This window comes from Ambystoma mexicanum, chromosome 1q (genome assembly GCF_040938575.1).
Source record: "Ambystoma mexicanum isolate Mex_15411 chromosome 1q, UKY_AmexF1_1, whole genome shotgun sequence".
Classification (NCBI taxonomy): Eukaryota; Metazoa; Chordata; class Amphibia; order Caudata; family Ambystomatidae; genus Ambystoma; species Ambystoma mexicanum.
Window position 1 is genome coordinate 241,213,510 of NC_090922.1, and position 24,354 is coordinate 241,237,863.

The 24,354-nt window shown below is 47.3% G+C and overlaps 1 protein-coding gene across 1 annotated transcript in view; it reads right to left on the minus strand.

The window, feature by feature from the left end:
• DNAAF3 (dynein axonemal assembly factor 3) overlaps window positions 1–24,354 on the minus strand; it is a 291,957-nt gene that overhangs the window by 8,086 nt on the left and 259,517 nt on the right. Inside the window, exons 6-10 of the mRNA XM_069638064.1 lie at window positions 22,785–22,961; window positions 21,663–21,785; window positions 20,999–21,121; window positions 7,599–7,848; window positions 4,409–4,523 (exon numbers count right to left, since the gene is read on the minus strand). Of these exons, the coding sequence (XP_069494165.1) occupies window positions 4,409–4,523; window positions 7,599–7,848; window positions 20,999–21,121; window positions 21,663–21,785; window positions 22,785–22,961 (788 nt within the window). The remainder of the gene's footprint in view (window positions 1–4,408; window positions 4,524–7,598; window positions 7,849–20,998; window positions 21,122–21,662; window positions 21,786–22,784; window positions 22,962–24,354) is intronic.

Genomic DNA, 24,354 nt, shown 5'->3' on the forward strand with positions numbered 1-24,354 from the left:
GGTAGAATTGCGAAAAAGGAAGGGACTTTAATGGTCTCTGCATTTCTTGTGGCCTGATGAAGGATAAGTTACTTATCTTTGAAGTTCATAATCTGCACAATAATGGCACAGGTGGGTACTCCAGGTGGAGATTTCCTCATTAACACACAATGTGCTTGTCCCACGATAAACCTTTATGAAAGGCAACCAGGTCCAATCTCCTGAATGAGAAGATGTTTGACATAGTTAGTAGCGTCCACTCTGGAAAGCCCACAATTCTGACATTGTTTTGTCGTGGCTGCCCCTCCATGCCATTGTGACTGCAGCAACACAGTTGGAGTACCAAGGTCTGCCAACTGTTGCCATAGGTTCTCCAATGTACTGGTCTTGCTAGATATATCTTTTTTGGCTTGATTAACACTGCTCACAACATTCCTAAGAGCCTGACATATCAAAATACACGTTCTTCCTTACATTCCCAATTTTAGTTTCCAGAGACGGGGAAAGGCCCGCTATGGTGGCTACCATTCCTTGTGTTGGAGTTCATTAATGACAGTGATGGGCTGAAGGGCTACAGGCATCCACTCAGAACCCTTCCATGCTGTCTGGGATCCCGGATTGAATTCGTCCATCTTAGCCTGGCGGGATCTTTGTGGGTGCTTGCTCTCCTTGTGGCAGGGTAAAACTGTTCCACCCTGAGGGATGTATCTGGCACTTGCGCTGGGTCTGAATCAATCTGCTGGATGCCTGCCACTACCAGGGGCCTGACACGGGTGTTGCATTCTCCCACAGATAGGTGAGAATGCAATCCCGCAGCCTCTGATGGTGCACAAGTTCCACCCTGAAGGACGGAAAGGAGCACACATGGTGTATCTAAGGAAGACACTCTTTCCCCCATCTTGAATGTACTTAAGGGGCATAAATACCAATCCATCTCACTTTAGAGCCACGCCGCACAGGTGCAATGCCCCCATTTAAGCCCAAAGAGCAGAGGTGCAGCGGTCGTTCCCTTCAGTGCCGCTCCATCTAAGCAGCCATTTTCTTGGCAGAGGGAGGGACGGCCAAGGGGACAAATGCACAGATTCTCATGCATAGAAATTCCAAGTCGGGAACACAGCCGGGCAGAAGGGCCCCTTTCAAGGGATATATATCCTGTGAACCTCAGGAGAAGTTTCAGGATCTCCTTGTCATATAAACGGAGCTGGCAATGGAGAGTCTACAGGCTCACACAAGTACTTGCTATGCCCCCAAACCGGAGAAAAGGTAAACATGATGAGGAGGAATGAAAGGAGATTAAATACATGGAAACAAGGGGAGATTAGATGATGGAAAGAATGAAATAGAAAAGGATAAAGACAAAGTGATACAAAGAGAAAGAAAGGAACAAGAAACAGATAAAGAACGCAAAAAAGAGATGAAAAGAAAAAGACAAACGTATAGATATAAAAAAAGTGAAAAAGAAGGAAAGAGAAAGTCAGTAAGGAAGTCTGACAGAAACAGAGAAATAGAAAAGCAGAAAGAAAGAATGGAAAAATGTTACGAACAAGAAAAAAACAATGAAGGCAATCGAAACAAAGAAAGGGATTGAAGAAAAAGTAAGGAAAGGTGGAAAAATTGAAAGATGGAAAGAACAATAGAAAGAAAGTAAATGAAGGAAATGACAGAAATGCATAAAGATGGAACGAAGGAAAGAAGATCAATTAAAAAAAAGGTGCACTAAAGACAAAGGAAAAACAAAGGGGCGAAATGAAAGAAATAGAAAACAAGAAAATGTAATGATGAAATGAGAAGGAACGAAAAGTCCAAGAAAGAGAAGGATACATAAAAAGAAAAGATGAAAAGCGAACCAAATTATTAAAGCAGGAAAGAGAAATCGCATCAAAAAACAAAAGAAGCTAAATGAAGAACGATAGAAAGAAGTAAAAAAGATCCAACAAGCAAAATCAGATTGAAAGGAGTTCAAAATATCACTATAAAATAGCACTATGTGAATTAGTTTCAGAATTGCATTATTGCATTTCATAGTCGGAGATGCCTCCTATAGTCAAGTCCATTATTGATACTTAAGGCCGGGCAGCAGCCATTGCAACATCCGAGGCCGTGCTAACGATGGCTGCCCCAGGAGCTATCCAAAGAGCTCCATTGTTGGGCTGTTTAGTCTGTTCCTGTTCCTCGAGAACCCAATTACTTCAATGTTTAAAAATGAAATGATTAATTCATGACAATGCTCCTTTAATTATTATTGCTAGAGTGGAAGGCAGGCATTTGTAGTCCTGCGCTCTCTAAGCGCGGGGCGGGATTCGAACCTGTGTTGCTCTGCTTCTTGCTTCCAAGACAAACGCATTGCCCATGAGTTGCTACTTTATTTCTGAATGGTTACACCTTTTTCTAATCATTTTTTAAATCTGCAGTTTTGCTTAAGTATAATGGTGTGACCCGGTTCCGTAAATAAAATGTAATATTTTGACGCAACCTGCAAGGCCATGTTTATTTAATGATAAAGCATATCTTTACTATGCTGTAATTGGAGCCTGCCCACTGCTGCCTTCTACAGAGTACAACCTATGCGCGTAGCCTCGCTATCAAAAGGTGTAAAAGGTGTCCTTGTTAACTAACCCCTTGGTTATATATTAAGAGTGGTCTATTCTTTGGCATCATGGATATTCAGGAGAACTACCTTAGGCCCTCCCCCAAATCACTGTGTGCATACGGATCAGCTACTGGTCTTCCACTAACTCTGCTAGCATGTTACTGCGACCTCTCAGGCCAATGGCACTGCTGATCTGGCACTGCCCCCGCAGCCCTGACAATGCACCTCAATCCCAGGGAAAAGCCCCGTCCCACTCAGAGCTCTTCCAATGCACATGTTTGGAAAACCTTTGGATTTGGTTGCCTCTCACAGACGTCTGTCCAAAATGCAGGATCTGTTTACTATTTCTATATTAACTGCACTCATATAGCACTTTTATCCACAGCACTTCACGAATTAAAAATGGTACATCAGTTAGAAAAATGACCAAAACAATTTATCGACGAAGGAGTACAAAACATTATTCAGGGAAGGAAAGATGAAGGAGATGTATTTTTAAGGTATCCAGTGATAATGCTGCAGGAAATAATAAAGAATGAATTTACAAATATGAACAAATATTGCAAGAAATAATAGAACGGGTAAAAAATACCCAACAGCAGAAACAATATCGAAATGAAAAAAAGAAAATGTAATGATAGGGGTGGGATTTAGGTGTAAACAAATCAACAGATTTAGGTTAAAATTGGGTTAGAGGGAGGGAGACTAGGAGCGTTTAGGAGTAGGAGAGGTAAGGGGAGGATTCGGGGGTCCACCCCCCCATCCCTGAAATTAGGTATTTTTACAATGTGTACTGTAAAAGGCATTTCAATATTTTTTCTTGCAATATTTTTTGCACTCCGTAATTGTACGTCTGTTATTTCTGCAATGAAATCACAGTGAACCGTTTTTAAGCATTTTTTAAATTGTGAAAGATTAGAACAAGAACGGATGTCCAGAGGTCCAGAGGTCAAGAGTTCCACAGTTTGGGAGCAAGTAATTGAAAAGAACGTAAACGAGAAGCAGCACAAGGAGGAGAGGGAACAGAAAGAAGAAACGGAGAGGCAGAACGAAGATTACATGATGGATGATAAAGTGAAATCAGAGCACACAAATAAAGAGGATCCAGTGCGTGAATAGATTTAAAGACCAAACAAAGAAAATGAAATTCACAGTGCTCCTGATCCGGTAACCACTGAAGGCCAGCCAAAAACGGAAAATGTGTGATGTGGCTAATTTTCCCACGGTCAACGATATGAGCAACAAATAAGCAACATCATTAATGAACTTCTGTCTTCAGATCACATTTGTATCTTTGTAGACTGTCAATCAATTTCTATAAAATGATTTACTGGCCGACAAACCCCTGGGTGAAATAAATCCAACATGTCCCAAGAATGTCAATGCAGTCCAATGCTGCTAAATCCAGCAACGGTGGACACCACAACACCCTCTGTCACAACATCTTCAAATATGACACTGCTGGGCCTAGCTGTGGAATAGAAGACTCATGCTTGCCAACCGACTGAACACTTCCTGTCCAACATGTACAGAGCCTCGCTCTTAAGCACCGTACAGAGCCACGCTCTTAAGCACCTCCCCAACATTCAGAGTACATGAAGGCCATGCACCCCACCACCTACTTATTGCCGTCCCAGAACCTCACTCCATCAACAGTTCAAATTTCAGCAGCCCTGAAGACACACATCAGCAAACCCATCTTCAGCAGCAACCAATGATGCTCTCTTGATCATTCGGAGCTTCTGCTCTATGCTGTTGCGCTATCTCTCAGCAAGATATCACTAATGACACCAGACCGGGCCATGCTCAATTCCCTGAGAGTAGGAGAATGGTCTTTACCTGCATGAAAAGTAGATGAGGTTGAAGAGTTTCTGGTACTTGCTCTTGAGGTGGAGATCCCTCACACAGCTGAGCGGCAGGAAATGGACCCTCACGTTCTTGGGGCAGAGGGAGTCTGTGTGGAAGTCAACATTTATTTATTGTTTGCTTGTTAGGTGCTTATACAATAAGAATATATTGTTTGAAAGCGCCCAGAGGGCAGGAAGGGAAAGAGGGTGGGAAATACATTACAACACAATATTAAGAGCAGAGGGGGAAAAGGGAGACGGACGAACCTACTGTGCCTTGTGAGTATTCAGAACGTGCAAGTGCAGGCAGGAAGAGGGAAGAGGGGGTAAGTGCTGGGGGAGTCCGAGCTCGTGGGTGAGTCATGGACGGAGTGCTAGGAATGTTGACGGTAACACAGCTTGGTTTGCGGCATGTTTAAGTGCGAGTCTCCAGAGCGGAGGGTGTGCGGATGCAAGTGCTGTGGATAGGCAGCAGCTGGGAAGAATTGGTGTGGGAGGTCAAGGGCCGGAAGATGCATAAGGGCCAGGACTCAGATTCAGCAACTGTGGGATTAGCAGAGTCTGCTTACTTTGAGACGCCGTGTGCTTCTGGCTCTGGTTTGTTAGTGAGAAAAGCGGCTGGTTCGGAAGTGTGAACTGCAATAGTCTCCGATACAGCGAAAGGTCTGTTAGGAAGAGAAAGCCCCTGGCTTTGTGATGTGCAGTATCCCTGCATTAAGGGATGATGCGTTAGTGATCGAGAAGCACAGTCTCCGAAGTGTGCAGACACTGCATAAGGCACTGATGGTAGGGAATGTTCCTTAGTGATAGAGGGGATATATACCTCTAAAGTGTGCATGTACGCTGCATAGGTTCTGGTGCGTCAGTAATAGCACTGTGCCTGTGGGGTGCATGTACATGGTGCACCAGCCTCTGCACCTGCCTGCGTGGATGTTGTGATGGCTGCTACTTGACTAGGCTCTGATGCAGAGTGGAAGATAAGCTCCCTCCCTCTGTGGTGTGCAGGCACTTTGCAATAAGCTCTGGTGAAGGAGATGGTTCGTTCGAGAGAAACTCAATTTCACTTTGGAGTGCAAGCACGTGGCTGCTACTTGACTAGGCTCTGATGCAGAGTAGAAAAGATAAGCTCCCTCCCTCTGTGGTGTGCAGGACCTTTGCAATAAGCTCTGGTGCAGGGGAGGGTAAGTTAGCAAGATGAGCTCCTACCTCTGTGGTGTGCAATCACACTGCATTCAGCTCTGGTGCAGGGGAGGGTACGTTAGCAAGAGGACTTCCCACCTCTGTGGTGTGCAATCACACTGCATTCAGCTCTGGTGCAGGGGAGGGTACGCTAGCAAGAGGACTTACCATCTCTGTGGTGTGCAATCACACGGTATTCAGCTCTGGTGCAGGGGAGGGTACGCTAGCAAGAGGATTTACCATCTATGTGGTGTGCAATCACACTGTATTCAGCTCTGGTGCAGGGGAGGGTACGTTAGCAAGAGGACTTCCCACCTCTGTGGTGTGCAATCACACTGCATTCAGCTCTGGTGCAGGGGAGGGTACGTTAGCAAGAGGACTTCCCACCTCTGTGGTGTGCAATCACACTGCATTCAGCTCTGGTGCAGGGGAGGGTACGTTAGCAAGAGGACTTACCATCTCTGTGGTGTGCAATCACACTGCATTCAGCTCTGGTGCAGGGGAGGGTACGCTAGCAAGAGGATTTACCATCTATGTGGTGTGCAATCACACTGTATTCAGCTCTGGTGCAGGGGAGGGTACGCCAGCAAGAGGATTTACCATCTATGTGGTGTGCAATCACACTGTATTCAGCTCTGGTGCAGGGGAGGGTATGTTAGCAAGAGGACGTCCTACCTCTGTGGTATGCAATCATACTGCATTCAGCTCTGGTGCAGGGGAGGGTACGTTAGCAAGAGGACTTACCATCTCTGTGGTATGCAATCACACTGCATTCAGCTCTGGTGCAGGGGAGGGTACGCTAGCAAGAGGATTTACCATCTATGTGGTGTGCAATCATACTGCACTCCTCTCTGATGCAGGGGAGGGTACGTTAGCAAGAGGACTTCCCACCTCTGTGGTGTGCAATCACACTGCATTCAGCTCTGGTGCAGGGGAGGGTACGCTAGCAAGAGGACTTACCATCTCTGTGGTGTGCAATCACACTGCATTCAGCTCTGGTGCAGGGGAGGGTACGTTAGCAAGAGGACTTCCCACCTCTTTGGTATGCAATCACACTGCATTCAGCTCTGGTGCAGGGTAGGGTACGTTAGCAAGAGGACTCCCTACCTCTGCGGTGTGCAATCACACTGCGTTCATCTCTGGTGTATGGGAGGGTACATTAGCAAGAGGAATCCCTACTTCTGTGGTGTGCAGTCACACTGCGTTTAGCTCTGGTGCAGGCGAGGGTATGTTAGCAGAGGTATTCACTTCCTCTGTTGTGTGCAATCACACTGCATTCAGCTCTGGTGCCGGAGAGGGGATGTTAGAAGAGAGGGGCGCTCCCTTGCACTGTGGTGTACAGGAACACTGCACTAAGCTCAGGTGAAGGCGATGGTTCGTTAGTAAGAGAAACTCCATTTCACTGTGGAGTGCAAGCACGCTGCATTCAGCTCTGGTGCAGGGGAGGGTAAGTTAACAAGATGAGTTCCTACCTCTGCGGTGTGCAATCACACTGCATTCAGCTCTGGTGCAGGGGAGGGTAAATTAGCAAGATGAGTTCCTACCTCTGCGGTGTGCAATCACACTGCATTCAGCTCTGGTGCAAGGGAGGGTAAGTTAGGAAGATGAGCTCCTGCCTCTGCAGTGTGCAATCACACTGTATTCAGCTCTGGTGCAAGGGAGGGTAAGTTAGCACGAGGAGTTCCTACCTCTGTGGTGTGCAATCGCACTGCATTCAACTATGGTGCGGGGGAGGATATGTTAGTAGAGGCGCTACTTTCCTCTGTGGTGCACAAGCACACATTAAGAACTGGTGCAGGGGAAGGTATGCTAGTAAGAAAAGTTCCCTGCCTCGGTGGTGTGCAGGCACACTGCATTAGGCTCTGATGCAGGAAAGGGTATGTTAGTAGAGGCACTCCCTTCCTCTGTGGTGTACAGGTGCACTGCATTAGGCTCTGATGCAAGGGCTGATTGGGCATTGCATGCTCCCGTGTCATTCTTTGTCCAGCCCAGGTTTTGCTTACCAAAGTCCTCATCTTTCGACATCTCCCCTGGCTTCTCCGGGCTGGCTAGGGGTATCTCGGATCCACAAGTTGTTCCTTCTTTGTCTGAAGGATGTTTGCTTTCCTCCTCCACCTCCTCTGCAGCCTCCTCCACCTCTGTGATCTGGCACAATGGGTGCTCATCTTCTACCGGGGTAGGGTTGTAGCGTGTGTTGGTGGTTAACTCATGGAATAATGCCGTGATGTTGTGAAGAGAGATGTCCTGTGCACTCTGGAACACCCACAATACCGAGGTTGAGCTTTTTCTAAAGCCAATTATTGACCACAAGCAAACAATTTCAAACTTGCATAGCCATGTTTCCATTTATGTAGCCATCCTTGGAGACACAAGTATTAATACCCCAGAGGTGGTGGGAGAAGGTTCATCAAGTTAGAAAGGTATGGGGAAGAGGCATAATTGGCATACAGAGAAAGTGGTTTAGGAAAGCGAGAAGAGCACAGCAGCAGATGTTGATTGGAAGGCTCTATGGCGCAATAAATGCTGGAAAACCAGGGAACCTGTTGGTCTGGATTCACAGGCAACAGCAGACCAGAGTGTGGGCTTAGTTCTGGAATACCACTTTATTCTAGTTCTTCAATGGTGGCATCTTTGAGAGGTCAAGACTGTGGGCTCACACATATGTGTGCGTGCGGGTGGTCATGCTCATGGAACCCTGAGCTGAATACCATCCGTAACGACTGAGGGAGCAACAGACAATTCAAGACCAAGTTGCTGTTCTATACTACCTTAATTTTGATCACAAAGTAAGAAATGATATTTGTCCATAGCACCACAGCTGGGAATTGAAACAGAAGCACAAGGAGCCTAGTAGTCAACAACGTTCTTCATAGCCCTGATCCTCAGTCCTTCTCACTCCACCTGGTTTCAATCTGCCTCCCAGGATGTTTATGAGGTCATTAAGTTTTGTGATTATATAGTGTCCAACCACTTCTTGGCGCATGAACGTTTAGACGGGGCTGCATGTGCAGTCGGCTTTTCTATGATACCCCAGAGGGGAACCAGGGCAATCCGGGCGGGTTGGGGGGATTGTAGGTTGTATGCTTTGCCTTGGTGTGAATGTTTGGGACACTGTCGCCAGAGGGTGATATCCATGTAGCAGTGCGTTCGGCATGCCTAGTGGGGCTGGGGTCAGGCACGCGAGAGTCAGCAGACTCTGCAACAATGGGCCTCATTACGAGTCCGGCGGTAACTGAGCCGGAAAAACCGGCAGGTTACCGCCGGATCCGTATTACCATTCCGCCTCTATGATTCCCGGGATCACCGGGGCATTACGACCCCGCTGACCTGGGAATTCCAGAGCCGGAATTGTATAAGTCCCCATTCTCATGGAGCCCCATAGGACATTATGGGGATGGGGACAATGGAAACACCGGTTCCATCTATGACAGAGCCGGTGTTTCCATGTCCGCCTGCAGGCAGGTGGTGTTAAACCCGCCAGGTCAGACCTGGTGGGAGTGACACCTCCCGCCTGCAGGACTCTTAATCAGCTGGTCCGGAAAGAACAGTGGCAGCAGTTTTACCATCACCGTTCTTTCCGGACTGGCAGGGTCGTAATGAGGCCCAATGTCTTCGTCCTCCGAAATGGAGCCGTGGTTGCTGGAGGTCTCCTCGTCCGATCCGACAGCGCCGGTGGGGGAATGGGATTCGGCCTGCATGGTGTAGGTGACCCACCGCTTAGTGCGCTGTTCTTTAAGTGTTTTTGGCTTAAAGAGTTGAAAGGCCTTGCAACGCCACTCATAGTGGTCACGAGGCAAACAGTTGCTACACTCCTTGTGAGTGTCCCGCCAAGGAAATTTCCGATTACAGAAAGGGCAACATTTAAATGGAGTTCACTCCATAATGAATTAGAAAAGTAGCAGCCAGACAAGGGAAAGAAAGGTGAAGAATAGGAAAAGGCATTCTCTAATAGAGGATGTAGAGAAGAAAAGGCCTCCCACTCTCCCTGCTGTGAAGGCCGAAGCCTGAAGGCTGCAGCCAGCCACCAGAGTTTCAATCGCAGAAATCAGCAGACAGGAACCTGGAAAAGGCTGTCAAAGAATTTATCGAAAGCGTGCGTCGAAGTCACGATAAGAAGAATTTAATTCTTTTGCAATAAATCTTGTCACAAGCTCTGCAATAATGCGAATGACTAGTATGCGGGGAAAAATGATCTGGAGGAGCTTGACGCCTGAGGGATCATGGGTACACTACATGTCACTGTAGGGAAAGTGTTACTGACACGCCCAAGTTGAGGTCCCTTTTCGATCTTCAAAAAAAAGGATGCAATACTCCACGATTACCACTAGGTGTCGGACTACGTAGTGCACAGCATGCGATTCTAAGCAGGTTCACAAGCATCAGAAATTGTATTCTTGGAAGATTTCGACAGCAGAAATAAATTACAAAGGTCACTGAAAAGGAGCTCTGGCTATGAAGTCTGCCTTTCAGGAACAGGGACACTACTTTCTGGTAATGCAGCACACAGTTACAGCTCTGCAAAGTCATTGACTCCACAGAAGATGACTTGGAAACTTTCCTATGGGGACTATGATTTCTTAACCATGTTGGGGCCTGAAAGGTTAAATCGCAAATCTTGGCAGGTTCCTCAGAGCATCAAGGCGGAGGAGTCTGGAAACCGTGAGGAGGCTCGGACACAAGCTCCTGAGATTGATCCTGTGAAGATCCTCTAAAGATCCTCTAAACCAATGCTCACTTGCTGTTTTTACACACATTGATGTCGGAGGGTCATGGGCACAGACAGACCGCTCAACTCCTGGCCGATTTCTGTGCTCCTGCTCGTCAGATATCTGACCAAGTTTGTTTCTGCAGCAACCACCAAGATGCCAGCTGCTAGGGGGCTACAGGCGGCTTGTGACCGAGTGGCAGGCGGCCCATTGGGAGATCTACACGTTGGTACGCCGCCTCACTAGTGTCCTGCTGGGAACTCTATCCATAGAGGCCTGGGCTGTCTGGACCGCTGCTGTAGGTCAGGGCCTCCATGTAGGTTGGCGCAGCGATCTCTGTACCCGTCACCGCTGCCTGTGAAGCCACGAAACACAAAGGGTAAAAGCTGCTGGGTGTGCGTCGACACCCGCCTGCATTGGCTTCTGCACTGGAATCGGCTTATGTGTGGCTGGCTGCTGTTTGCTGAAGCATGAACGCTGTGAGGACGCCCCCCCGCGGGCTCTGGAAATACTTAGCAAGGGGCCCTGACACCGGGGCTAGGGAGGCCATTCATTTAATCTACATTTGCTGTTCCCTGGCTGGCGTGTGGAAGGTGTAGGGCAGAGGCGGTCATCTCTACAGAATGACACAGTTCTTGGTAGGAAGTATAAATCCACAAAAGGCAGAGACTCTCATAACTACAGGAGGGTGCTTGGGCTGCACTAAATGGTGCATTTAACTGCTGAGATCGTAGCCAGGTGAGCCTGCTTGGATGCTGTCCCCTCCACCCCCTTTGCCACAGTCTGGGAGGTGTGTTGGGTCCCGTGTGGTGGTGAGCACACTGCCTGCTGCATCTGAGTTCGCTCCGAGCTGGCTGCTGGGGTGTCCTTGTTAGGTGCCTATCTCTATTCCACACAAATAATGCGCCAAAACAGCAATAGGAAGGGAGCCACTCACTGTAATGTACTATGTGTACGATTTTCCTCAGACAGCGAAGAACCAGGGCTGCACTGCCCCACCGGGACACCAGGACATCCCCCAGTAGGCCTCTGTCTGCAGGGCCTCTTTGGCGCGGAAGCGCTGCGACTATGGTAATTAAAATTGTAGTTACCACTTCAGAATGTTGGAGCTGGAGGTTTGACTCAAACCCCCAACCTTTCAAGTATAAGTCACAGCACTTATTGACTGTGCCACAGAGACTGCCTTGGAAATGGCTGTACAGCAAGCCATATAATATGAATGAGAGAAAACGCTTGTTTTGAATTAACATGCCAAGATTCACAGACAAAACGGCACAAATTAGATCATATACAGTTTATAAAAACGAGAAGTGCTGGAAATATGATTGGTTGGTTGTGGGGGCTTGTTGGGGACACTGGCGTAACAGGGGCCCCGCACCCCCCGCGGTGCGGAGGGCCCCGTAACCACATGTTCTGGAAGGGGGCCCCACTTATGTAAAAAAAAAAAAAAGTCTTTTTTTTTTTTTTACATTTTCTTTTTAATTCACTCTGCATGAAGGGCAGAGTGAATACAAAAAGTCTGCTGGCTATCCCCACCCCATGACATGAAGACCCTAGGCTGGAGGCCTCCATGTCATGGGGTGGGGGAAGCCTATGACTTCAAAAATAAATAGTTTATTTTTGAAGTCACTATGCCTTCATAAAGAAATTATTTCCATTATGGTTTAGTCCTTAACAGAAAAACATTTCTTTATGAAGTCAGAGTGACTTCAAAAAGAAACAATCGGCCTCATTACGAGGCACCACCTCCTGCAAATAGGCAATAACCGGCCCATTACAAGCTGAATGGGCCGGTAATTTCCCATTCGCGGGTGGCGGTATTGCCGGGCTCACGATCCCCCTATAGGGCAGAATGGGGGTGGGGAGCATGGTTGTGCCGGCACCGTTAACGGTGACGGCGCAATTACGAGTTATGCTCGCTGGTGCCACACAGGTCGGGAACCTGCAAGCAGATCTCATAATGCGGCGGGACAGTATGAACGGTGCCGGTGCCCTACCGCCACCGTTCATATTGTCACCGCCAGGGTCCTAATGAGGCCAAATTAATTTTTGAAGCAATATGGCTTCCCTCAACCCATGACGTGTGCATGTGTGAGTGTATGGTGAAAGAGTGCACACAAATGTATGGGTGGCTGGTTATGCGTGTGTGTGTGTGTGTGTGTGTGTACAGTGAAAGTATGTACACTTAAATGTATGGGTGGATGCCTGGGTGTGCCTGCATGGTGAAAGTGTCCACACTTAAATGTATAGGTAGCTGCCTGTGTGAGTGTATGGTGAAAGGGTGCACACAAATGTATGGGTGGCTGGGTGTGCATGTATGGTGAAAGGATGCACACTTACACTTAAATGTATGGGTGGCTGCCTGGGTGTGCCTGTATGGTGAAAGGGTGCACACTTAAATGTATGGGCAGGTGGCTGGGTGTGTGTGGCTGTGTGGTGAAAGGGAGAACACTTAAATGTACGGGTGGCTGCCTCGGTGTGCTTGTATGGTGAAAGAGTGCACTCTTAAATATATGGGTGGCTGGGTGTGTGTGTGTGTATATATGGTGAATGGTGTGTGTGCTTGTGTTCAGGGGCACAACAAAACCTACATTTCAGGGAGGCTAACCCTTCAAATGTTGGGAGAGGTGCTAACTTCACGTGTGGTGAGGAGGACAAAACGTATTTATGTGGCGTCATCTAACTTCTTTACGCATTTTAATGAAACTATTCTAGTGCAGCTTCAATGTTACAAGCAGTTAAATCTCTCCGTTAGGTCTGAAAGCACCCACTTATGGGCTGCTGTGAGAATGACTGGTCTCCTGTTTCCTCTCTACCCTTCCAATCACTCCCCTGGCAAGCAAGTACTAAACCCACATCGCAATTTCAATTGCTTAAAACATTTGGTATTTGAATGCAGGTACTAACAGTGAAATGCTGTACATTAGTAATTGCTATGCCGGGCCCTTGTTAACGGCAAAACCCAGGTGCCGTTTAACATCTGTGTCCTTTTCTGTCCGGCAACTGCTCTGTAGGTCAGCCAGGTCAAGTCAACATAGCCCACAATTTCGGTGGTGGGAGGGAGTGCTGAAACCCAGTCAGCTCAATGGTGTTGCACCACTACTTGTGTTTAATGCCTTGATTAATTAATTAATTATTGGTAATCATCTTTCACCTATGCCTATTCTTCCTCATTCCAGTACTTGTGTATGAGGCACTATGCCTCATGCACAAGTACTGGGATAAGGTAGAGGTACATGAAGGTAATGCCTGACTTAGCTACCTGTAATCTTCATTACTCCTAGTCCCACTCTGCCCCATCCCAGTAATTACCAGTGAGGCAAGGAGCCTCATACGTAAGCACTGGGACAAGGAATAGGGACATGCAGGTAATAATGGGCCAATGAGCTGATTTTGAAGGTTGGGATAGGGGATGGGAGGGAGAAGGGATGTGTGGGGCGTGGGGTTGTGCAATAAATCATAATGGTCTCTCATGTCCATGCTATGCAGCATTAGTGGCTAGAGAGGCATTTTGGTGCAGCCAGTCTAGTCATTCCTCAGTTTGGTATGACTTTTTTAACTGGGCATTTCTGATAGAGCAGTGTAATTCCTGGCTAGACTGATATTTGGGTTCTGCCAGTCTAGCCGTTTCTTACTGCGGCACTGTATATTTTTCTGGGCATCTGTGATAAAATGATATGTTATGATATGATAAGTCATGTATAACACACCTGTACACAAGTGTTTTTAGGCACGACAAGACAAGGGAAGGAAAACTGAGGGAGGACAAGACAAATGATCTTACTAAGCCTTGTGTCATTCAGATCGTGCAAGTGTGAGAACGAGATGTGCAAGGGGAAAGGGAGGGGGGAAGTGCAAGGGAGAGGGGGGGAAAACACGGCAGCAATGCTCTGAGTAAGTGCCGCCAGGGCAGCGTGGCTCTGGGTAGTGCAAGGAGAACAAGGGACTGTAGGGTTACAGTTACAGCCCCTAAATGCGTGGTAGGCCTGGAGGCAGTGCAAGGGTGACTGATCAAGGAAGAGCCTGGACTCAGTGAGACAGAGGGTAGCCAAGCAACCAGTTGGTACAGCGGACAGGTAGGTCAGCAGGGGAAGCAGAGAGAGAAAGCAGAGGAGAAGAGGAACATTTTGAGCTGCTTCCAGAGCGTCAGGTGGTCCGGCTCAAGTTTGGGAGGGTCACGGAGGCCATTTCAGAGGGAGGCACCTGCAGGGGAGAAGGATCTACCCCCCCACTCTCTGCCTGGAGAAGCATCTTACCCTTAGGGCTCGAGAAGGAAGGTATTTTAGCAGATAGCATTGAATGTAGTGCGTATCCCAGCCCCAGAAAGCCTTGTGGACAATGAAAAGGGTCTTGAACTTGATCCTTGCAGCCACCGAGAGCCAGTGGAGAGATTTCATGGCTGGAGAGATACAGTCCCTGGGATTGAGGCCAAGGATACGTCTCGCAGTCCTGTTCTGGATTAGTTGCAGAGAGCGGAGAGTAGAGGAAGGCAGATTGAGAAAGTGGCTGTTGCAGTAGTCCACCCTAGAGAGAACCAGAGCTCTGGAGACAGTGAGCTTCTGGGGGAAAGTGAAAAATGTAAGAGTCCCGTTGAGGAGGTGCAGGTGGTAGTGGGATTTCATGGCTACGTCCGAGATGTGAGGAGAGAGAAAGAGAGTGGAGTTGAAGATGACACCAGGAATGAGCGAGAGAGGAGAGGCTGAGGGGAGCCTGAAGGAAAGCTGAGTGTCATCCGCATAACATTGTAAATTAGAGGACAAGGTAGTGATTAGGTGGGTCAAAGGGGCCAAGTAGAGGTTGAAAAACCAGGGTGAGAGGATAAAGCCCTGGAGAACGCTACATGTAGAGAGAGGTGACAGAGTGAAAGGGACCAAGTTGGACCTGGGAGGGGCGGTCCAAGAGGAAGGAGGTCAGCCACTCCAGGGTCTGATCCATGATGCCCAGGTTCTCACAGAGTCAACTGATCAGGATGGCATGGTTGACCGTGTCGAAAGCAGAGGAAAGTTCCGGGATAATGAGGACAGAAGGAATGCTGAAATCAAGGTTAGAGATCAGATCTTTACAGGTGTTCAGGGGAGCAGCAGCAGTTCTCTGGCAGTTGGCCAGCTTTTCCAAGAGTTTGGGAGAGGGGAAAGTTCCGGTGGCAAAAGTATGATTACAGAAATGGATCAAGGGTGTCAATGTGGTCCTTAATGGTTCTAGAGGAGCAGGCGAGCACCTGTTTCGCCGACACTTCCATGGGTGGGACTTGTCTAGAAACCTAGTCAGGTGTTAGAGAGAAAGAGGAGAAAGGAGGAGGAGAGGGAGAGATGGCCAAAGGGGGCCGAGAGAGGAAGAGGGAGAGGAAGAGGAGATAGTGGTCAGGATGTTCTGAGTTTTAGCAGAGAAGCGAGAGGCCAAAGCTGTACAGAGGACCTGTTGAGGGAAAAGGAGAGGTAGAAACCGCAACAGGATTGGCCAGTTCCTTGCAGATTTTAAAGAGTTTGGCTGTGTTGTTAGAGGCCGCAGAGACGCAGGCTTGAATGTGTGCTCTCTTCTTTATGAGTCTTATTGCTTCGACTGGCATTTTGGTGCAACCAGTCTAGGCATGTCTTTATGTGGCCTGGCATGCTTTACTGTATTGTTATTATATGTCTACACTGGTCTACATTGTGCAGCCAGTTGGACATGTTTTCATTGTGGCATCGCATTTTTAATAGCAAAGCATTAATGTTCATGTACACTGTTGGTGACTTGCATGTATTGGATTGCTGTTACCCTACACAACAATACCAAACACTGTGGCTTTTTAGCCAATTTTTCTCAGAAAGTGTGCTGTATATAGCATTAAAACACATATTTATATCTTTCTTCTAGTGCAGTGTGTGGTATACCCCTTCATCAACACGTTTGTGCGTATTGCGCAAGCGTGGTAATCTAGGCCAGCCCAGCGTGTGGCGCGACCCGTGATTTGTTGCTGAGTTGGGGGGGGCCTCAGCATGGCTTGCAGGGGTGCCCCCAGACCATGTGTTACGCCACTGGTTGGGGAGGGGTGGTAATTGGTGGGCTGCAACGTGTTACTCCCTCTTTTATGTTGTTGGTCGTCCCAATTTTTCGTTTTGGAAATCTGGTCACCCTAATCCATCAGCAGATAGCAGAAGCAGGAGGCGACTCGAGGGAGGCTGTGGCTGAGGGCAGCAGCCAGACTGCCGACTGAAAGGTAAGAATTATTTTTGCGTGCTGAGTGCCCCACTCTCTCATTGTATCTTCTGCTGAGTGTAGTTGCACACAAGGGGCAATGTAATGCCACTGCCCGCAGGCTTAACGCGGGTCTATCCTCATATTAAGATATGGATGTAGTGTAACTTACTGAATGGCACGTTTCACTGAAGCACTGGCTAAAAAAGGGAAGAAAAAAAAAACTGAAATCTAAAAAACACTAATCCGAGTCAATACTTCACATAAGTGACTGGACGTTACATTTTCGAACTCTGGACGAGTGTAATTAAGGTTGAGAGTTCAATGAAGCCCCCCGACGATGCCACTGATTGATACAAGGCTGGTGTCACATTAAGAACACTTTAAACAAGACCTACTTTCCACATGGAGAAAAGTAATCAACCACACCCTTCACAAAAGAACCTACAACACAAGTACATGGAATACCCAGACCATTTACACTTAACACAAACCTAAGCACATGGGAAACATAAGTGTACAGCTGCTGTTATTCGTGGAGACATGTTAACGAGCTTGAAATATGCATAATATCTGTTTATCTTGCTTCAGCATCATTGTGGATTCACCACCTGTATACACAATGGCCAATTCACTGACACCGATTCGAATCAGGCCACCATTTGCTTGTCTGAGGTTCACACAAGGTTAGATTGATCCTCGCATACATTCTTTGTTAAATGAATGGGGGCATTGCCATGTTATCCAATGTAAAATAATAGTTAAAACGTACTTGTAGGTTCATTTTTACTTGTTTGTGGTTTTCACTGATGTGCACATTTTGGCTGTGTTTTCCTGACTTTCGTTTTTTGACATAATGTTATATTGTTAGTCGGGGTTTGGTAGACAATTTTCGTGGCTCTAACTTGCAATCCACACAGCCACGTGTTGCAGTGGTGTCCTTGAGTTGTTAGAGTTATTGAAAGAGGTTCCGCAGAGCACATTTTGAAATGTGGCAGAGGAGAGCCACAGCTGTCAGAAGGGAGTGTCAAAGTCAGCTCCTTGAAGGAGCACACGCCTGTTCATGCCAAGGTCGCAGTGGGGATGACAGATAGACTCGGATGAGTATTTTGGGTAACACTGCTGAGTGACCATCACTTGCTAGTTCTTCTCTGGTACTTTTACCTCCTTCTTTCCTCTCCTCTCCTGGCTTACCTGCCCTCCTCTCTTCTGGATCCTTCCCATGCTCCCACAGTCTATTTTCTAGAGCCAACAGTAAAATGTAGCAACTTGGTCCAGTGAAACTAGGGCACGTGGGTGCAACTGGCCATGAGGGTGTGGTGTCTGTGTATTCCTGAAGTCCGTGTATATCACCAGTCATATCATATGCACTTACTAAGTGTGTTTCCGAAAATGCACATTTTGCAAATTATATGGGAGGAGTGTATTTCCACTGTGTGCATGGTGCAAATCACGGGAGGCACGCCCCCTGCGTGTATATTTTGCAATTCATGCGTTGGCATCACATAACTAAGTAATGGGTGGACATTAGCATTACACAGTGTCCCAAAGTCTGTTTATTACGCAATGGGAATGATTCATCACAAAACGTTTTTTAATGGGTACAGGCCCAAATTCTTCTTGACCCTTGAACATAGTATGTATGCAGTGGATGCACTTTACACATTTGGTTACGTTTCCTGTACCAATGACCTACTCAGTGTCCCTACATCTTTCTTTCCACAGTGTGATCTCTTTGACCAATCCTTGCACAGTGAGGATTGCATAATTGCACTTTAGTTTCCCTCCCATGCACTTTGCATTGCGTGCCTTGAGGTAGGCCTTTGTGCACATTGTCTGCCTGTTCTTTGCACACTGCCCTGTCACACAAACTTTGCCTGCTGTGTTTCAAATGCAGGGACCTGTCTAATGCACGTGCCCAGTGCCCTGCCTCTGCAGCACATCCACAAAGCCTGGTGGGAATTAATAGCACAGAAGCTCCCCCCGAACACCCTCAGGAGCTGGCTGGGGCACCAAGCCTAAATCACGTCATGTGTGTTTCATACCAGTTTCCTGCACTTTGTGCACTGTGGATTGTGGGCAAACAGGCGTGGCACTGGCCCTTGGCCTGCCTGCCTCTAGGGTACAATGTGTTCAAGCAGCTGTCCTGCTGTGTACATAGCACCTACTGCCTTGCATACCCCACAAATTAGTGGCCTGTGCACATGACTCCTACAAGCGTGCACACACAGGGTCACTAGGAACACCCCAGGACTCTGTTTACATCCCTTCATACCCAGACCCCATGCAAGCAGTCCCACACCTCTATGCATGTCTACTACCTCCCTTCACCCACAAGAGCACTTACATGTGTGCATAGCTCCTACATTCATACAGATCACTTGAGAGCTCTCTCTCATGCCTGTGAACATAGCACCTACCTCTATAAAGACACACAGCCATTGAGAGCGTTCTCAGGGGAGCACACATAGCGCTTACCTCCCTACTAACCCAGGGCTATTGAGAGTGCTCTCAGACGCCTACACATAGCCCCCCAACACCCTGTACACATGGTACTGTTGTATGAGTGCTCTCAGGGACCTGTACACACAGCCCCTACCTCTGTGCACACCCTGTGCTATTGATTGCACTCTCAGAAGCCTTTACACATAGCTCCTATCCCCTGCACACGTTAACCCATTGAGAGGACCCTCAGAATCATGTTCACATAGTTCCTATCTGTTTGCACACATTGGGGCACAGAAAGCATGTGCAGGGACAAGTGTACAGAGTTTTCCTCTTCCCTCACAAAGCCAGTTAGAGTGAGAGCAAATAGCAGATCCAATGAAAATCTTCACATAATGTGACTAGTGACTACCACACACCCTGGGGGCCTACATCTGCCAGAGCCCAGGGCTAGGCTTGGAGAGAGGATGGGGGACAACCGTGCCATGGTCAGGGGCCCCAGAAGCACTAAGCAGTTGGCATTGATTTCACGATGCCCATTTTCCCTAACAGCCTCAGCTCGTATTTGCCTACCTGTGCTTTGGCCCAACAAAGGACCCAAGCTACGAGTCAGTTAACACAGAACCAGAGGAAGGTCCGGTGGAAGACAAACACCGGACTCATTCATGGCCTGGGGATTGACCCTAGCACTTTTAAAGTGCCTAGAAATACCCTTCAGTTGGCACCATCTTGGAAGCAGGGGAGGGCAGGTGTTCCTTCTTCCTGTTAATTTCAATCTCCTACTCTAAATAATAGCAGGTTTCCTAACACCCTTTTGGTGCGGGACCAGGTATCTCGTGGCCTGTCTAATGCACAGTGTGTTGGGCTCACACGCTATGCTCGCTCGTTCAGCAAAATATTGGGCCACTTTGACAACATTTTCCAGGGCCTCTTTTGGTTCCCAGTCCGGCCCTGCGAAGAACGACTGCTTGCTCTTGTTTACCACCCCAGTCCGCCCTTGGGCAACTCCAGCTGTCTCCTGTTGGGAAGATCCTTCTTGGCATTGCTTATCCAACCCTACACTGCCACCTAAGTACATTACTAACCTGGTGTGGCCCTGCAACATCCTTTATTTGCCATGCTTTGCTGTCTGAGTAGCGCTTCTGGATCTTATTGTTTGGAAGGTCTTGGCCTTGTTTGACCAGTGGCACTACCTCTTCCTTGATATGCCGGAGAACAAGACGTAAGGCAATTATGGACTTCCTTTCTCATGCACCTGACTCGTCTGCGCCTGTCTTGCTGCTAGACTGCCTGGTGAGTTTGTCGTTCATTGTACATTCGCTCCCTCCCTCTCTTTCTCCCCCTTCCCATCTCTCTGCTCTCTCCCTTCTCAAGCTGCAATTCCTAAAGTCAATGAACCCTTCATTCATGGATACTTTCCATAAGTCTAAGCCTGTCATGACGCCAAAGGGACCGTTTGGGACACCTGCCCTCTAATGCCTGATGGAGGTCTTGGGGCATAATGAGACAATACTCACAAAGCTGGTGTCCAGGGGAGGCCCTGGGGATCTCACATATACTGCCACAAGGAACAGCATGCCAGAGAGGGTGGCAGTACTCGGTGCAACAGGTCTACCTGTCTCCGTTCCTCAGCGTCTTCATTGTGATCTTGTTACAGTCTTCAAATTGTAGGGTGATCAAATTCAGGAATGTCATGAAGATTTGGTGTATTGAAATATTGGTGTATGGGACTTCCACTGGAACATAAGATGGTGCTACAGCTATTGATTGAAGAGCATTAAGTGAAGAGGATGGGTGCTCTTCTTCTGGAATAGAAGACAGTGCTGTAATTACAGTGATTGATGTGCATGTTTAGATCAGAAGTGGGTGCCTTTGTTGGAACAAAGGAAGATGGTGGTGCAGATTCTAAATTGAGGTGTGTTGAGCGGTACGAGTAGGAACAGAAAATGGAATTTCATTTGTCACCCAATTTATCAGTTATTAGTGCTTATCTCTGCCTAGTGCGTCAGGTCACCACATCCATGAATTATGATGTGGCTACGGTTTAAGGGAAACTTACCGCCTGGCCGCCTCACCTTTGTGTGAACACCATTGGCTTTTTTCAGTAAGCTCTGCGCCTCAGTTTCGATTCCAAACGTTATGAATGGGCCAGTGGCAACGTCTCCCCAGTAGCCCCGAGCAGGGATCTTCTCACCTTTCTGCAACAAGGAAAGATCATGCATTTCCAAGAACATTTCTGGACAACTTCAGCAAATGTGTTAATATACATGGAGCCTCTCAACCCTGCTCATTCCAGGCCCTTTCATTTTGTTGCTACATACATGGTCCTGAAGATAGGCCTTTAAGGATGGGTAGATGTTCACAAAGCTCCTATGATATGGGCCTTTCCGTATTTAAATCAGGAGACTGAGCCCCTCTTAGAAGGACTGCCACATATGGGGAATCTAGTAACTGGACCCCTACAAGAAAAACATATACAGATGGAGGGTTGTAGATCAAGCTGATGTGCTCAGGAATATGGGACGCTGGTGAAACAGTTCTTCTAAAGGTAGCTTTAAAACATATTGAAAGGGTGACAGCATCTTAAGAGAAAGGTTTGCTTATTTGGGGAACAGATGACTAATCTCCTATGAGGAGTCTGTGATAAAGCCTGCCATCAACTTCACCAGGATTCACTTGTGGATGTGGGATCCCTCTCAGGTGGACCCTTTTCGTGGGGCCATCCATCACCATACTCACAAGTTTCAGAAGTAGACCAGAGGCCAGCGATTTGTTGGGAATGTCATAGATTCCATCTCGGAGCTCAAAAGCCACTCCTTTCTCCCGCCACCTGTAATACTCCTGTTTATTGAGTACACTGACCTACAAGAAGATATTGACATAGTGAAATCACAACGAGAAGTGTTTTACATTATCCTATTGACCATACTGGCAAACAGACATCCCTAGGGCTGCCCATGCACCAGTCAGAGAATCAGACAGGACTGTGTGTCATCAGCCACAAGCCATACCAACTTTCCAGCATTGTCACGGTGACACAGACATTGCATATCCCCATGAAGAAACAAAAACAGACGGGTTATGCAAAATGCAACAGCAGTGAATTTGTGGTGGGGAATAGAAATTAGTAGTGTTTAAGTAGTTGGTTGAACAACACCCTAACTTTCAATCCTGGAAAAGATTACACAGGGCTAATCATGAACAATTCACTGTGTGGTGTCCTGTGACCAAATGCGGCAATCCCGATCCATGCATTCTAGATTGGACGCAATAGATGGGGCAGAATGGACTACACTGAACCGCGAGTCATCTATTTTACAATAAAGTCTGCCAAATAAATCAGCAATTCTGGATTGGAAATGGTCATGGATTTAGCCATTATACATAAACCTCTGTAAAGCAAGTGTGCCATTTTACACTTAGTTACGCTCAGTGCGTCAGCCATCTTAGTCAGACATCTTAAGCTAAACTTTGCAAATGGGGAAATGGAGGTAACCATTTTAGATTGAACCAACATGTCCAACTGGCTGCACAGAGTTTAAACCACAGTCATTTTCAATCATCTTGCATTACACTCTGCAGTGTGTAATCGAATTTAAATGAACTGGTACTGAGGAAGTTGTCCACTTTAAATTAATTCTGCAGACTCAGGTAGTTGCTTCAGATTATACTCAAGGGAGGGAGGCAGCTATTTTAGATTCGATTCTGCAGAGTTTACTTTCAAGTGGTTTTCATGCCGGTCATGTGATCCCAAACCTAAGTATAACAGACCCGATGTGTTATTATCCCAGCCCACACCGAGATCCTCTGACTAGCAATGGTTTCTAACTTGCTCCCATGCTTGCAGGCTTCATGACTCACCTCGCGATCGTACAACTTCATCGACAGGTCCCAGTCATAGGCCCCTTTTCTGGAGTCATAACGTGTGCCAAGATATTGCCTGTTTCTTAAATCCCACATCTTGTCTATCTGAAAAATCTTGGGATCTGGGTTGCGCCAAAACTTGAAAATACCCTCCAGCTGATCTCGTTCTTTGAACTATAAATAGAGGGAAAAGGTAGTAGAAACATTATTAATGTTGTACTGTTTACACGGAAAGGAAGAAGGCAGTATATGATTAATCTATGTATTTGTATTACTTCATCAGTAGAATCCACAGTGCACACAACTGCCATTTAGTATGGCCTCATTGTGATGGGCTATCTAGAGGTCTGCTCTCATAAGGCTCTGCGCTTTTGTGAAATTCAGAAAATAGCACATCTTCAGACCCCTGCTTTTTCTCCACCTGTTCCTTGAGAGGACGAGTCGTAGAATACACAAACATTTTGAACCCGCAAAGTCACAAATTGTCAGTATCTGTGTAATGGGAGCTAATAATTCCATAGTTCCACTAGTGTCTTGCCCAACGCAGTCTCGGGTGCAACTCACTCCTGCAATTTTTTGTATAAAGCGTGGGGTCTCTGAACGCTTTCTAGTCTGTTAGGGAAGCATTCATAGTCCGTCCTGCAGCTATCCTACATGAAGGCAACTGCAGCACACGGAAGGAGTGGTATATGCAGATGGTTTCCAAAAAAGCACTGGGCTTAAGAGAGGCCTCCATCCATGTAGAACACCTACCGGAAATGGCCAGAGTAAGGATGGCTGCCAGTGGGTAGGGCAATCATTTGGGGGAATTACAAATTGAATCCCACCCGCACCAGATTTTTCTAGGTCACCTAGGGACCCCACGCATATGTGAGGGTTCCCAGAGTTAATCGAGCAATGGGTGCAGGCTAGAGCGTTAGAATAAAGAGTAGGAAGGGAGTCCTGCAGAGTACTGTGGGCTCCCTCCCAGAATAATAGAAGTTTTGCACACAACCTCGGTTATTTTGAAGAGTAAATGAGTGATGCCAAATGCACACAGTTTCCTTTACTATTTTTATTAGGTCTCTCTATTCAGCAGCCATGTACAACATCAGCCTTGAGGCATGAGGTGCCTGCGGTGCCATTTACGGCTTTGTTTCTAGGTAATATGGTGCCCAGGGCAAACCAATCACATGTGTTTCCCCCATACGTGCGCGGCTCGCCTCCATATGGCAAACTCTGCCCCACCGCAGAAATACTCCTCAGCCTATTTTATGTTTTCCACAACTCTCCCCATCTCTCTGCCTTGAGTTTCCTTCCCGGTTTCTTTCTTAACTCTCTAGCTCCTCTGTCAAGCAACAATTTTCCATATCTCCAGGTTTTCTTTTTGACAACCCATGCTCTCCTTGCTCTCTTTGTCTAATGCCTGTTCTTTCCGGGGCCCCTTACACTGTGCTATCTTACATTCTGCAGCTTCCCTTTCTCTTTCACCCAGACTTCCCCTTATCAACCTCCACCTACCTCAGCGACCTGCCCACCCCTTTGCTTTCTCCGTTTGGCTTGCTGTGTTGCCATTTTCCAGCACATT